The sequence below is a fragment of the Xiphias gladius genome, chromosome 19 (assembly GCF_016859285.1).
Source record: "Xiphias gladius isolate SHS-SW01 ecotype Sanya breed wild chromosome 19, ASM1685928v1, whole genome shotgun sequence".
NCBI classification, from domain to species: Eukaryota; Metazoa; Chordata; class Actinopteri; order Istiophoriformes; family Xiphiidae; genus Xiphias; species Xiphias gladius.
This window is the reverse complement of record NC_053418.1, coordinates 11,390,001-11,403,810: the sequence shown is the minus strand read 5'-3', so window position 1 is coordinate 11,403,810 and position 13,810 is coordinate 11,390,001. Positions and strand designations below refer to the sequence as shown.

General features: G+C 40.1%; 1 protein-coding gene across 2 annotated transcripts in view; it reads right to left on the bottom strand.

Annotated features, from left to right (window-relative positions):
• Positions 1-1,528: 1,528 nt before the first annotated feature.
• plcxd3 (phosphatidylinositol-specific phospholipase C, X domain containing 3) overlaps positions 1,529-13,810 on the bottom strand; it is a 16,949-nt gene continuing 4,667 nt past the window's right edge. The window contains exons 2-6 of one of the 2 annotated variants that reach the window (XM_040155655.1): positions 6,410-6,666; positions 5,988-6,161; positions 4,020-4,195; positions 3,164-3,265; positions 1,529-2,156 (exon numbers count right to left, since the gene is read on the bottom strand). In XM_040155655.1, coding sequence (XP_040011589.1) covers positions 2,000-2,156; positions 3,164-3,265; positions 4,020-4,195; positions 5,988-6,161; positions 6,410-6,666 — 866 coding nt within the window. In that variant the 3' untranslated portion in view covers positions 1,529-1,999. Of the gene's footprint in view, positions 2,157-3,163; positions 3,269-4,019; positions 4,196-5,987; positions 6,162-6,409; positions 6,667-13,810 lie in introns of both variants that reach the window. The other variant, XM_040155656.1, reaches the window with a different exon arrangement.

The following is a 13,810-nucleotide window of genomic DNA, read 5'->3' as shown; positions in this document are numbered from 1 at the left end:
TCTCCAAAGTACTGAACTCTAAAACTTGAAATCATTTTCACATTTAAGCATACGATACAAACATGACTTTCTAGCTGATACTCAGTCACCCAATAACATGAGACTTTTAGAAATGGTACAGTTATTCACAAGACACATACATTCACAAATCCAAAGAGTTGAGTTTCCTGTTTTTTTGGCTTTACACTACCAATCTAGACAATAATGTCCTTAGAGAATACATTCTCTGCAGAAAATGCCACACTGATCTTAAGGTGTGCGGATGTTTGACTAGTATGCGATTTTTTTCATGCATAACGTGTAAAACCTTGCAATGAAATATTTCCATTGTCTTTCTGGGTGTCATTTCGATGTACTTTTCCATCTTAAATGAGACATTGCAGGGTAAAGAATAAAATGCATTAAACGTACATAAAAAATGAGAGCCTAGTAAAGGATTTGCACCAGTATTCATGTACCAGAAATCCAGAGATTCAGAAACATTCAGAAACACCTAATAAAGTAGACACCAAAGAGCTACCGCTATACCTTAACTAAACATTTACTGTATTACTTTCCAAGTGTCAAATCACTGATGTCACATCAAGACCCCCTGACTCTGAATTATGACATTTAACCTTTTCTGACCTGAAATAAAACAGGTCTCTGAGTGAGTGTTGAGCAACTTTATCACCTGTTATTATCAAAGACACAGCACTGTGATACATCTCATGATGACTCATATGTACTGCACTACAGCAGTAAGTATAGACTCACATACAGAGGGCAAGCATTCAGCAGAGGAACCGCAGACAGTGGATACATTTTTGTATCCAGACGCACTGTATTTTTTACACTTGGCTGTCACGACTCAGCACCCATCACAAAATTCCAATACATTTGTCACACTGGATTCCTGTCCACTAGAAATGACTAGCGACATTGATTGCATTTCTGGCGGTCCAAAACAAATTATTTTTTCTATAACTATGTACCTTGCAGTGACAGCTGATGTTTGTCTTGAAATTTTAAACACACTGACAATATGAAAATTACTGTTTAATTGAGATGCCCAAAAGATTAACGACACATAACATGACTGGTACTTTTTCTTAGCTAGCCAAGCTGCATTCTTTGTCTGTCTCTCAATGGTTTTGAGCGAGCAGGGGAATAAATGGATAACCAGTGTGTACAGGCGTCTGATCAATGTCCAGGCTGCAAGCTTACTTTGTTGGAGACTATTACTGAGCAATTACGGCTCCAGATAGAAATGGAAAATGAAAATAATTTCTTGTCTGTGTTTTGAGTAAACACATTGTAAAATCACTTTTTAAACACACTCTGCATTCAAGCTGCTGGCTGTGTTTTCAGAATCAACGGTAGTTATTTGACAAGGGGTGCATACTGTTAGAAACTAAAAAGAAAGAAAAAAAACTCCCCTCAGACAGATTTTCCAAACAAGACACTCAACTGCTAGCTACTTAACACCGGCCTACAACTTGAGTGGTTTAAGTTACATAGACTCATTTAAATCAGAAAAAAAAAAAAACTGTCACTGTCACTAGAATATCAAGAATGAAGTAGCAATACATTTAGCAGAAAGGTGATATGCTCTGAGGAATCTACCCTCGATGAAGTGGTAAGCCTAGGAACAGTGCATTAGAACAGTGGAAAAAGCAGCTATTTTTACAGCGCAGGAAGTAAAGAAAATTAATTAACATCTCACTTAAAAAAAACAACAACATTTTGATCCCCAAAAATAGGAAACAGATAAAATCTCATCCTCTTAGTACTCAAACCAAACACCAGTTGGGACACTGGGACCAGTGTCCCAACTTGTCTTTCCCTCAACCCCCTTTTCCATTTGATCTCTCAATTCACTATAGCCCTAAATAATGTGAAAGGAGCAGTGCAAGCTCCCCTCCTGAAATAAATGCCAAAGAGAAAAAGAGTGAGAACACAGGCCCGACCACTGGCAGCAGTGGTGGTGACTGTACTCTCTGACACCCCCTGCAGGCTCTCAGGTGGCATCATCGTCATCTTCGTCCAGGTGGTAGTTGAGGGTGATGACAGCACTGATGAACTCTCCGAGCTCCACAAAGTCAGCTGTGATAATGTTGATGCCGCTCTCCCCGGGTCTCTGCGATCTGATCCACTGCATCATGCCCGGTAAGGCCCTAAGAGGACGCGTGGAAACACACACAGACACACGTTGGGGGGGGGGCAAGAGGGGGAAAAAAAGTCAAAAAAGATATGGAGAGGGATTGAAGAAGGGATGATTCACGGTTGTTCGGTTTAACACAGGGGACGTCTCTGTGACTCTGTGACGCAGCATGGGATGTCTGCAAGCTAGACACCAGCTGCGAGGATGACACTCGGAATACTTTCTGGACATGTTCGTGAGACGAGCATCAGGGGAGGGTGTTACTCCTGCAGACGCCTCACCCAGCCTCCTGCATGACAAAATTCTACAAGTTTTCTCCTCCTCACGCTTGCTTTCCTGTTCTGTCGAGTCCTACACTGGCAGTCTGTGTGGCGAAATGAATGGATCGAATTTTGAAGGATGCCTACATCAAAGTAACCAAACGCCGGGTGAGAATAGCTGATAGTGCAGTTATCAAATGAATAATTCATGCCGGGAAAATTGATGTTTTTGCTGCTGAGGCTTTTAACAAACTGGTGACATTAAGAGGGAGTGAAATAGAGACAAAGCCAGGGTAAATCAGAAATACGAATATGCCGTAGAAAGATGAAAAGCATTGCCTCGGGTTCGTGGCAGTTTTTCAAAACAAAAAAAAACAAAAAACCTTGAATGAGGGCTGTGTCAAACGCCAGGGGATACCTGTAGAAACCAACATGCCTCTGGATTTAGTTATAAAATGCCATGATGACTCACATACAACTGTTTATGTGCGTGCGTGTGCACGTGTCCCTGAATTTTTATTGTGAGCTGTTGTGGGTAAATCGTGTCATTTCTGTGGCCTCTGGTGCCTGAGGGGTTGCTATAATTTTGGTCCCACAATGTCTGTGTATACAGAATGTTGAATGCAGTGTGCTACCACTGGTGCTAATCCTGCCTCTCATATAATCTTAGTGTTATACTGAACTTGAACATAAAGCATTTTGCTTATTCTTTCTTCTCTTTGTCACACACAAACCTGCACGTAAACGGGTGTACACACACCTTTCTGTGATTGTTTCTCTCAGTCCACTTGCCACACCCTTCATCACAGTGCTGGCCTTCGGTGTCAGAACCACCTGAGAGACAAAGAACGTCCCCTTCCTCCTGCTAGAGACACATCAAGCATTTACAATTTGTTTTTTTCTCGGTATTTTTTTGCATTTTATCTATTTATGTAAAGCACCTTATGACATCAGCTGCAGAGCGGTGCTACATACAAGATATAAATAGACTTTGCTTTACTTCAAAATTAATTCTTTTTAGTGCCCACAACAAAACAAAAACACTTCTTCTGTCAGAAAAAAATCGTAGACACAAGAATTTCACTTTAAATTTCTGTCAGGCTTTGCTGAAACTCTTCCCCCCATTCTTTCAGCGGTTTCCTTCAGATGTACTGTATGTACTGTATGTACCTTCACAAAGAATTAATGTAGTTCTACTTTGAATGTTTTAGCAATGAGCCTTTGGTGTGAGGAATTATTTTGCCATGTTTCACAGAGCCAAAAGATTGTGGTAATTTGTGCATTTAATCTTTTTAAAATTCCCCTTTCTCCTAGATGTAGCAGTGAGCAAATGTGAACTAACAACAGCAAATGAAATTATTAGCCATAACCTCCTAAACTCTGAGCAAAGTATGAGCATTATGACAGTAAATCAATATCGTGATAGAATGGCCCATCACGTTGGACTTTTTGACTCATTTGTAAAGTTATAAAACAGAAAACAAAGGTACTGATACATAAACCATTATCGGAAGCAATAAAAACATCACTAACAAAATCTCATTAGATTTTGTCCCGTTTAACCTCATTTATAGTGGATATTAAGCGCCTACAGTGAAATAAACGTAGTGGTTGACCTGCGGTCAGTGACAGAGGCCTGGAGAAACTGAACCAGCTTCTCTGGGTCAGTGGTGTTGGCCCAGGGAGCGGGCATCATCTGGCCTGGCCACAGGAAGGGCACCTCCAGGGCCATGGGGTGGTGGTAGAAGACCAGCACCTGATACTCCTTCTCCCATAGATACTGCAGAGTCACCTGGGGATGGAGGGTGGGGTGTGTTCAGGGGAGCAGGAGGCCATGGGGATTGATGGTGGGAGTTGACAAAAGAAAAAAAAAAAGGTGATGAGTGTTGAATAGTAAATATAAGAGCGCTTTCTGTGCTGAGTGACAGACAAGATTCATAACAGGTAGCTGAGATGTACCTGGTTGTTACTTAGTAAGCCTCTATGTTTACTTGAATGGAGGCAAATAGAAATAAGAGGATGTAATTGCCTGATAGTGTATCACACTGCTTATTAAGCAGCATTGTTCAATGCTCAGTTCTGATTGACCATAGAAATTGTCAAGTCTGTTGATTTTTTTAGGGTAGACAGCTATGTCACATAGACAACCATTTTTTTAAAGTGTAATCATGGTGTGTTGCTTATCAAGTAAAACTGGAAAAAAAAAAGAACTGGAACAGTACCATACAGAATTTTAATTTGTTCTTTTGAAGCTGTTCAAAAGGCAAAACACATTTCACAGAATTACAAAGACTGGGGACTAACTGACAGAAATGACTTTCCTGGTAAATAATTACTATAAACAGTTGTGTGCAGTTCCGTGTGTGTGTGTGTTTCTGTATTAATTTTTTTTTCAAAACACAGTCAGCTTTTTTACTTTTATGTTAAGAGCTCTATACGTTGCTATGGACGCAGTGGTGCTACAGTGTATAGTATGTACCTGAGCAGCACATGTTGCTATGGTTACATCTCTGCCACAAGATTTCTCCCGGTGGACAAATGTAGCTAAATTTCTTTAGCTAGCAACAATAACAAAACAAAAACAAAAAAAATTCAATTTTCCCTGTCAAATGATTCCAGTAAGTAGCCAGGTAATAAGCTAGATGTTGTACAGGGAGGCGGTTAAAGATGAAAAATGGCACAATCAAGACCCGTATAACTCATGTCTTTTGAGTTTTGGATTTATTGTGTTATAGTGACCTCATAGTTTTACTTTATCCGTTAAAATAAGACAAATAACTGCTGGACAAGAGTAGTGCAATGGATTAACACTGTATAGGAGAGCAACTGTGAGGTAAAGGTACGACAAGCAAGTAGTTGATTAGAGGGGGAAGGAGGAGGGAATACAATTCCTTTGGAGTAAAGACTACCAGTCATTTGTCTGGAATGAAATTAAACACAACCCAAGCACCCCTACAGCAATGAGACCAAGTTCATTATTTTCCCAGAATCCACTAGTCACTATTGGCCTTTTCCTCTTCTCTACACTTCATCCTCACTCAGCAGCAGCACCTGACAGGAAACTATGATCTTAGAGTGATGATGCTGGCGTGGGAGTTGGTGAAGGGCTGAAGAATTTTAAGGCTGATTAGCGTTCCTTCTTCACAACGGGGTGGGTGGAGGGAGGGCTGAAGATGAACCAAATAGTGGAAGGTAAAAAAAAATTTTTTTAAAAACGGAGAAAGGCAGCAATGGAGACAATCCTGAACATGGGAGGACTTTTCTGCTCAACTCCTATGCAAAAGGGCCAACTCAGAGTGAAAAAATTAACAATGATTATGGATGTGATAACCATCATTCTGCATCCAAACATAGAAATCACTATTGTGGTGAGAAAACAATGATTACCAAAAGCCTTGAACAGCCACACACACACACACACACACACACACACACACACACACACAAACACACACACAGGACACATGTCAGGCATGAGGAGTGCCTGACGTGTCCTTTCTCAGTCAATAGTTGTTAAGGTGAAAGAAGGCATTTAATCTCTCTTGTTCCTACTCCCCTGTTAATTGTTAAACGTGTTTAAATACCTCCTGAGCGAAGACAACTGGGCAGAGTTTCTCTCCAAACACCTCTTTTAACATGGCCACCAGTTTTTCGTGGTGCAGGTTCTGCACACCATAGAAGTGGTTGAAGTCCAGGAACACGACCTCTCTGGCATGAGCTGACAGGAAACTACTGATCTGCTCTAGACCTTCTCTGACCTAAAAAACACAAATATGAACAGTGCACGTATTAATAATTTCTTTAATGACATGATATGACATATAGGCACACAAACTGTGATGTACTTAAACACTGAAGGACCTTGCATGATTAAGCTCTCAGTCTGCACTCATAAATAAGTAAGCCGCCACATACACAGAAATGTAAAAACATCACTTAGCAACCACAAGTATGGCTAAATGATCATCACATAAAAAACCATCAAAACTCTATGCTCTGTGCTGACCGTGGCACTGAAGAGCCCGTGGGCGAAGTACAGCTCATTGTCAGGGTCGCGGGGCTTGGTGGAGATGCGCAGGTCAAAGAAGCGGATCCCAGCCTCTAGTTGGCTGGTGAAGTTCATAGTCTGTGTAGCTAACCACTTCCTCATTAGCTTCTTGGCCACCGTACCAAAAACAGAGACAAAGTTCTGCACCGTCTCCGGCTGCTCGGGGCCCACTGGAGATGCCTCGTCGATGTAGAAACTGAAGGAATCATGGGAGCCTGGAAAGGACACAAACATACTACATGCAGGTATTGACCGCTGCATGTTTTATTTCGGTGGTGGGGCAGTGCTGGAAACAGCCCGCTGCCATGGCAACAACACCGACTATGTGAATGACAGCATCCGTGGTCGTAAGTCATGAACTCTGTGAACGTGAAAAGAAGCATCACACGTACACTGACACAGTATCTTTCAGCCATCACAGTTCTCAAGCAGAACAGAAGTCCCATAGAAAAACAGTGCTGTACTTATTTTTCTGATATAGCATACAGTATATATTTTTTAATGGTGAATCCTCAAATGCAATTGTTAGCTGGCGGTTTCTACCTTTTTGTAGCCCTCCAGTTACTGTTTGACTGTACTTTTTATACCACTCTGCAGTACGTTAGCATATAGATCGGCTCAATTTCAACCACATATTTTGGGCTTCATCAGCAGATGGTTTAGGTATTATTAAATAACCTCAGTGTAGAACCACCGAGGAAGGGAATGCGATGTAGTTGAAAGCTCGGGAAAACATGAAGTTTGGCCTTGAGTTGAGAATTGGATGGATGTAAGTCAGGGGGTGTGGCTATCGTCTTTCACAAACCAATTCACTTTGTTCTAGTGTTAATAGTGACCCAAACTGCAGGAACTGTATGTAACTGTGACTGGCGGATTTTCATTATCAATTAATCTGTGGGTCTATAAAAAGTCTGAAATGCCTGTGAATGCCATTTACAAAGGTGAAGTCATCACAGTCCAAACGGTCAAAAATATTAATTTTACTATAATGTAAGACAAGGAAAAGCAGAAAATTCTCCAATTTGAGTAGCTGGAACTGTCAAATGTTTGACATTTTTGCTGGAAAAATGACTTTAACCATTAGTCGATTATCAAAATAGTTGCCAACAAATCGATTAATTGACTAATAGTTGCAGCTCCGATACATTATAAGCTCCCAACTGGAACAATGTCAGTTTCTTTAGAATACCTGTTCCACACTCCACGGTACAATGTGTTCTTGTGGGTTTCAATTTTAGGTGGAGACTTTCATTTTTGGTTAAATCTGATACTTCTGTGATCCTCTGACTCTGTAAAAACTCTTTCAAAATGTGCTAAATTAGTCTAGTCCTCAGTGACTCAGTTTGCAATATCACAACCTTGGAGATTTTGTAACCCCCTCAAAAAGTCCATTTCTATTTTTCACAGGTCCTTCACCCTTCCTCATGGATAGTGTTTTATTTCAGATAATAGGATCACTCAGTCATCTTGTTTATATAACTCAGTTGCTAAATCTAACTATTCTCCTGTTACGATGGATATTATTTTTATGGATCTTAACAAACATAGCCAAACGGAAATTCAATTGCTGGTGGTCACTTTCTAATAAACCTCTGTTAATTTATTTTAGATCAAATTTTTGCTAAGCATGAATAAGATCCTAGATATCTCCTCATCAATTTAATGAGAACGTTTTTTTTAAGTCATTTCCAGAGGTCAGACGATATCTTGCAACGTTTTTGACGGACAATTAAAGACAAAGAAATAAAAAGAAAAGACTACTGGTTTTGACTCAGTAGATTTCCAAGCTGGATGACAGTTATTTCACCCTCTCCTGACATACATAAAGAACACCTAGCTTCAAAGGCAGAATTGGATAGACGTAAAGATAAGGTGGCTGAACTGCTACCTGAATACAGATGAACTTGCCAGGTACAAGTGGACCTGCCGTCAAAATGCTAGCACATCAACTGTGGTGCTCATCATCATCTGCAGATGATCAAAAAATGCCAACATTTTTTCTTTGTTTGGAAAGTAGCGAAGATGAAAACTATTCTATGTATTATACTGAATAACGGGAACTGTTTCTGGAAAAAATATGTGCTGTTAAATTTTTCAAAATATCAATTTTCAGTGCCTCGAGCATCGAAAGCACATTTGCATTTGCCGTCATTTTTTCTGGAGTGGCAGCAAAAAACCCAAATGTATCTGTGAGTACGTGATATGCATCATTGTGGTTTGAGTTAACTGACCATTTAAACAACCGTTCCTTGTAGTTTATTCTTATTTTAAGAGTTGTACTCACACAATTCTTTTTTTTTTTTGGAATGCTGGTTTTGAAATCATCCCATTTATGGCAATAACACCGGACCAAATGTGAAAAATTGTCTATATACTAATGCATTCCTCGGTTACATTACATTTCCTTGAAACCGATCCAAGGTGAAATCTGTTAGTTAGGTCTGAAGGTTGTGTGTCCTTCCATGCCTGTTTGAGTGTGAGAAAAGTGTAAATGTGTGTGTGTGTGTGTGTGTGTGTGTGTGAGAGCAGGTGTTATGCAAGTGAAGCTGACAGTAATTCTGGTATCCACCTCCTGCTCTGATCACTGCAATTAATTTCTCATCCTCTTTTTGTCTCTTGAACACGTTCCCTCACTCTTTCAAACAGACAAACATACACCCCTCCTCCACCGTTACACAGAGCCTGAATCGACCTTCAGCTATCTATACTCCAGTGCCAGGTCTTCGCAGTCAGCCCAAAGAATGACCGTAAGCAGGGCAGACAGCTGAATCCTGGGGCAGGGCAGTGAACAGCATCACTACGGGCTGAGCTGTACCAGCAGGGTCACAGTGTAACAGTGTATGACCTTAGCCAGTCGCAACAGCTGGCTCTGCTGTTGTTGTTGCAGAAAATGATTTTTCTTTGGTTCTCAAGGTTGTGCAACAAAACATCATAATTATCTCACAAATATTGCCATCACACACTAATTTACCAGTTTTTTTTCCCGTGAATCGATTTACCCCTTGGGCTATAAAACACCAGAAGATGGTGAAAAATACCCAATCACAATTTCTTCAAGCCCAACATGATGTCTTCAACTTGCTTGTTCAGTCTCACTAACCGTTGAAAATCTAAAGATCTTCAATTTAATATCACAGAAGGCAAAAAAAGGAACGAATCTTCACATATGAGAGGCTGGATCTGGGTAATATTTGGCTTTTTTGCTTGAAAAATTACTTACACAATTATTTTCACTGTTATCAAAAATAAATGCCAATTTTTTGGCTTATTGAAAAGGGACTAATTGTTTATGCTCTATAAAATACATACACGTAGCTGAGGACATAGCTGTACAATTCATTAGGATGTTCCTGAGATATTTATTGTTATGATATGTTCAGGAAGAAGTGCAGTTCATATAAATTAAATTCACCAGTCCCCTAAGATATACATCTTTAGGAGACTAGATCTTATCAGGTTTTAATGAAAGCTGAGCACCTCAGGCAAACAATGAAGCTCGTTTCTGCATCATTAACGAGCATTGTCTTAAATATGCATGATAGAAAATCTGTGCATTATGCTATACTGCGGAGAGAAACAATCTCACAGGAAAAACTGAGACGTTATCAACCCTGAAGGGCCAAACATTTTGATAAGTGTGCAGAACATCTGTAAGAAGCTGCAGAGAAAGCTATGCAGAGAGGTGGAAACTGCAATTCAACACAATCAAGCTTTTGCACATGCTCTGAACATGATTATATTATTGTTTATGTTATGAAATAATTTGCTACACCCTAATGCTGTGCCATGTCTCAAGGGCTTTTAGGATTGAACTGTGCAGACAACGAATTTTAAATGCTCATACAAATTTGAACAAATAAATTTAACTCAGAGACAATTTTATTCTTGTCTAGAGGAACTACAGACAGGTGAGAATTGTAAATTAAAGGAAAAATCTGAATAAATGAATGGAGAGACATAACAAATGAAAGATGCTTCCACACGGGTGCACTGCATGGTCCAATTAAGCAATTAACATCCAATCATGCTCTGTGGCTTGTATAAAACTGCTGAGCAGGCCCAGTTGATTCTGATTTTGTATCAAAATGGCAAGAGGAAAAGATCTGAGTGACACTGGAAGAGGGTTAATTGTTGCGGCACGGATGGCAGGAGCTTCAGTCACAAAGACCGCTCGGCTGGCTCGCGTTTCAATAGGAACAGTGACTAAAGTGACACCTGCATTTACATCTATGGGAAAAGACACCAGTAAATAGGGTCAGAAACTGTTGTCGACAGTGCACATTTGATGACCGTGGTGCTCGTGCATTAGAGCGATATGTAAGGACGAACAGAAGAGCAACTCTTCCACAGGTGACCGAAAATGTCAATGCAGGACGTTATCAGACTGTGACAGCAAGAACAGTCCGTCGACAATGACATAGAGAGGGATATTATAGTAGGGTTGCAGTGCATAAACCCCTCATTACAAAGATGAATTCACATTTGAGAGTTCAGTGGTGCAAAAACCATAGGTACTTGTCTACAGAGATGTGGAAAAAAGGGATATGGTCAGATGAGTCATCCTTCACCATATTGTCATCAAGTGTGCGAGTGCATGTGTGGCGTACACCATGAGAACGGTACAGGCCTGAATGCTTTACCCCTACAGTGAGGGGATCCAGTGGCTCTGTTATGCAGTGGAGGGCATTTTGCTGGCATGGTTTGGGTCCACTTGTCCCCTTAAAGGGAAGGGGGTTACTGCAAATCAACACAAAGTCGTTCTGAGTGATCACCTTTACCCTATGATGAAACAGTTATATGCTGATGGGAGTTGTCTCTTCCAGGATGACAAGGACCCCATCGATAGGGCACGAGGGGTCACTGAAAAGTTTGATGAGTATGAAAATGATGTGAATCCCATTCTATGGCCTTTCACAGTCACCAGATCTCAACCCAGTTTAACACCTATGGGAGATTTTGGAGAGACGTGTTAGACAGCACTCTATACCACCATCATCAAAACACCACGAGGGAATATCTTTTGGAAGACTGGTGTTCATCCCACCGGTAGAGCTCCAGAGACTTTTAGAATCAATGGAAAGGAGCATTGATACTGTACTGGCGGCTCGTGATGGCCCAACACCTTACTGAAACACTTGATGCTCGTTTTTCCTTTAATTTGTCGCCCATATGTAAGCAGCATGTTTATGTGCTATGTTTAAACATTAGAAATTAGACAAAAAATGTGGTACCGAAGTAATGACTATAGCTAGGAGGTGTGTTCGCCAATGTTTTCTTCGCTCACATCAGCTACTTAATCCCATGTCTGATAAAGACACAAAGAAGCTAATGTCCTACTGGGGCCAAAAGGATGTGAAGAAAATGGAAGGAATGAGGCAGAGCACACAAAAGAGAGACAGATAAAGGCTGAAACAAGCTGAGACAAAGATAACACAGCGATTCACTTACTGATGATGATGATGATGATGATGATGATGATGATGATAACGACGACAATAGGTGATGCGTGTTACGTTAGAGAATTGACCTGTGTTAACCGAGTCATTCCGACTGAATGAGAGCAGACCATTCAGATAAGACCGCTGGTGGTTGATGCCCTTTTTCACGACAAATCATTACTGCTCACCATGCGCTCTTTTCAATATCTCTTTTAGGGTGCCGAGGAAAGGAGATGAGAGAAGAGCAGAGGAGAGGAAAGGAGAAAATGAGAAGGAAATGGAAAGTAACAGGGTGGAGCTGAGGTAAATGATACTAAAAGATAAATAGGAGCACCAGACTCCCCATCCTCTCTCCTCTGCAGTTTCCCTGCATGCATGTTTCTATATTATTTTATAGTAATTCTTCAAGTGCTGCTCTTTCCAGTCTTCTTTCTGCAGGTCTCTATTCTCCAAACTTCTGTTCAATTCACTGCAATCTTTCTTCGTCTCCTGCCTTGCTACTTTTTTCCATCCTGTTTGAGGGACAGTGCACGTAAAAAGGACATACATTTCCAACACAACGTATTTGGTCAAACTAAAGTTGAGCTAAACAGAGATTAAGGTCGGTCATGACTCACGGGAGCATATCCATTTACAGAAAATAGCTGTACCATTCCCACCTCTTTACCATCCCTTTGCTTCATTTCTCCACAAGTGCTTTTTTCTCTCTTTCTTTTTCTCCCGCTATCAGTCTATTTTCCCCTCCCATATTTATTTTGATTTTTTACTTGCTCTCTTTTTCAGTGGCTTTAAACTGGCAGATTTCCTGCCCTTCAAACATCTTGCTGCACTGGTAGTGTTTTCCTGGCATCTGATACTATTCATCCTCCTTGTACAGGGGTTTAAGTGGCAGCAGAGTGATCTAGTTGAGGGACCGATGGGCAGATTTACAGCTAAAAGTCTTGGACCAGCCTTTTCCTCTGCCCCGAGGGAGCCGGCAACCCTGATGATGCCTCCTCTGCAGTGGATTTGTTTTTATTGCCTGCGGGGCCATTTTAATTTAATACAATTGCCTTCACTTTTTTCCCCTGGCCAAAGGTATCCTTTTCATTTCTTACCTCTGGTAAAGCTTTGAGCTTTTACGGTCAGCAATTGGAGAGGCTAAGTATGGCTCCCTTGAGTCCTCTCATGCAAATCTGACACTTCGGTTTAATGTGGGCACTGTATTACCTCTGAGGTAAAGTCGCTTATTCAATCCAGTAGTTGGCCTGCTTTGAATGACACAGAATAAATGTAATTTCCTGTGATAGCTAGATAAAAAACACTGTCTAATTTTGAAAGTTTTTTTTCTGATATTTTATATATTGAAAGTAATATGTAAACAATTTGGTCACTAAGCATATGCTGATTGTACCTTGGCCAAATCATCACGATAATGCTATCATGAAAAAACAAGCTAGAAGCAACATGAAAATCTATTTTGTCACACTTTCACAAACTTGTTTTATTAACAGCCATATGTAAAAATGAGCTAAGCCATTTCAACAATTAGATTCAAAGCTATATTGATCAATGTTTTTTATGATAACAATGAAACAAATCACTTTATGTAATGTGAAAGGGTTATATATCTATCTATCTATCTATCTATATCTATCTTTATATATCTATCTATATATATCTATCTATATATATATAAATATATATATATATAGAGGCTAGGTTTGTTGGCTTATTTTGGAGTTCTTCTGCTAACTAGTAGCCAAAAATCGATTCTTGGAGCTGTAAAAAGCCAGGAAGAAAAGATCTGGATTATTTGATCACCTATACCACCTGTTCAAAGAGTGAACGTAAATATTTTGGCCTGTTAAAAATTTACCAGAGCACAGTAAATTAATATTAATGACAGACATCTAGACATCTAAATTTACATTTAGTTATT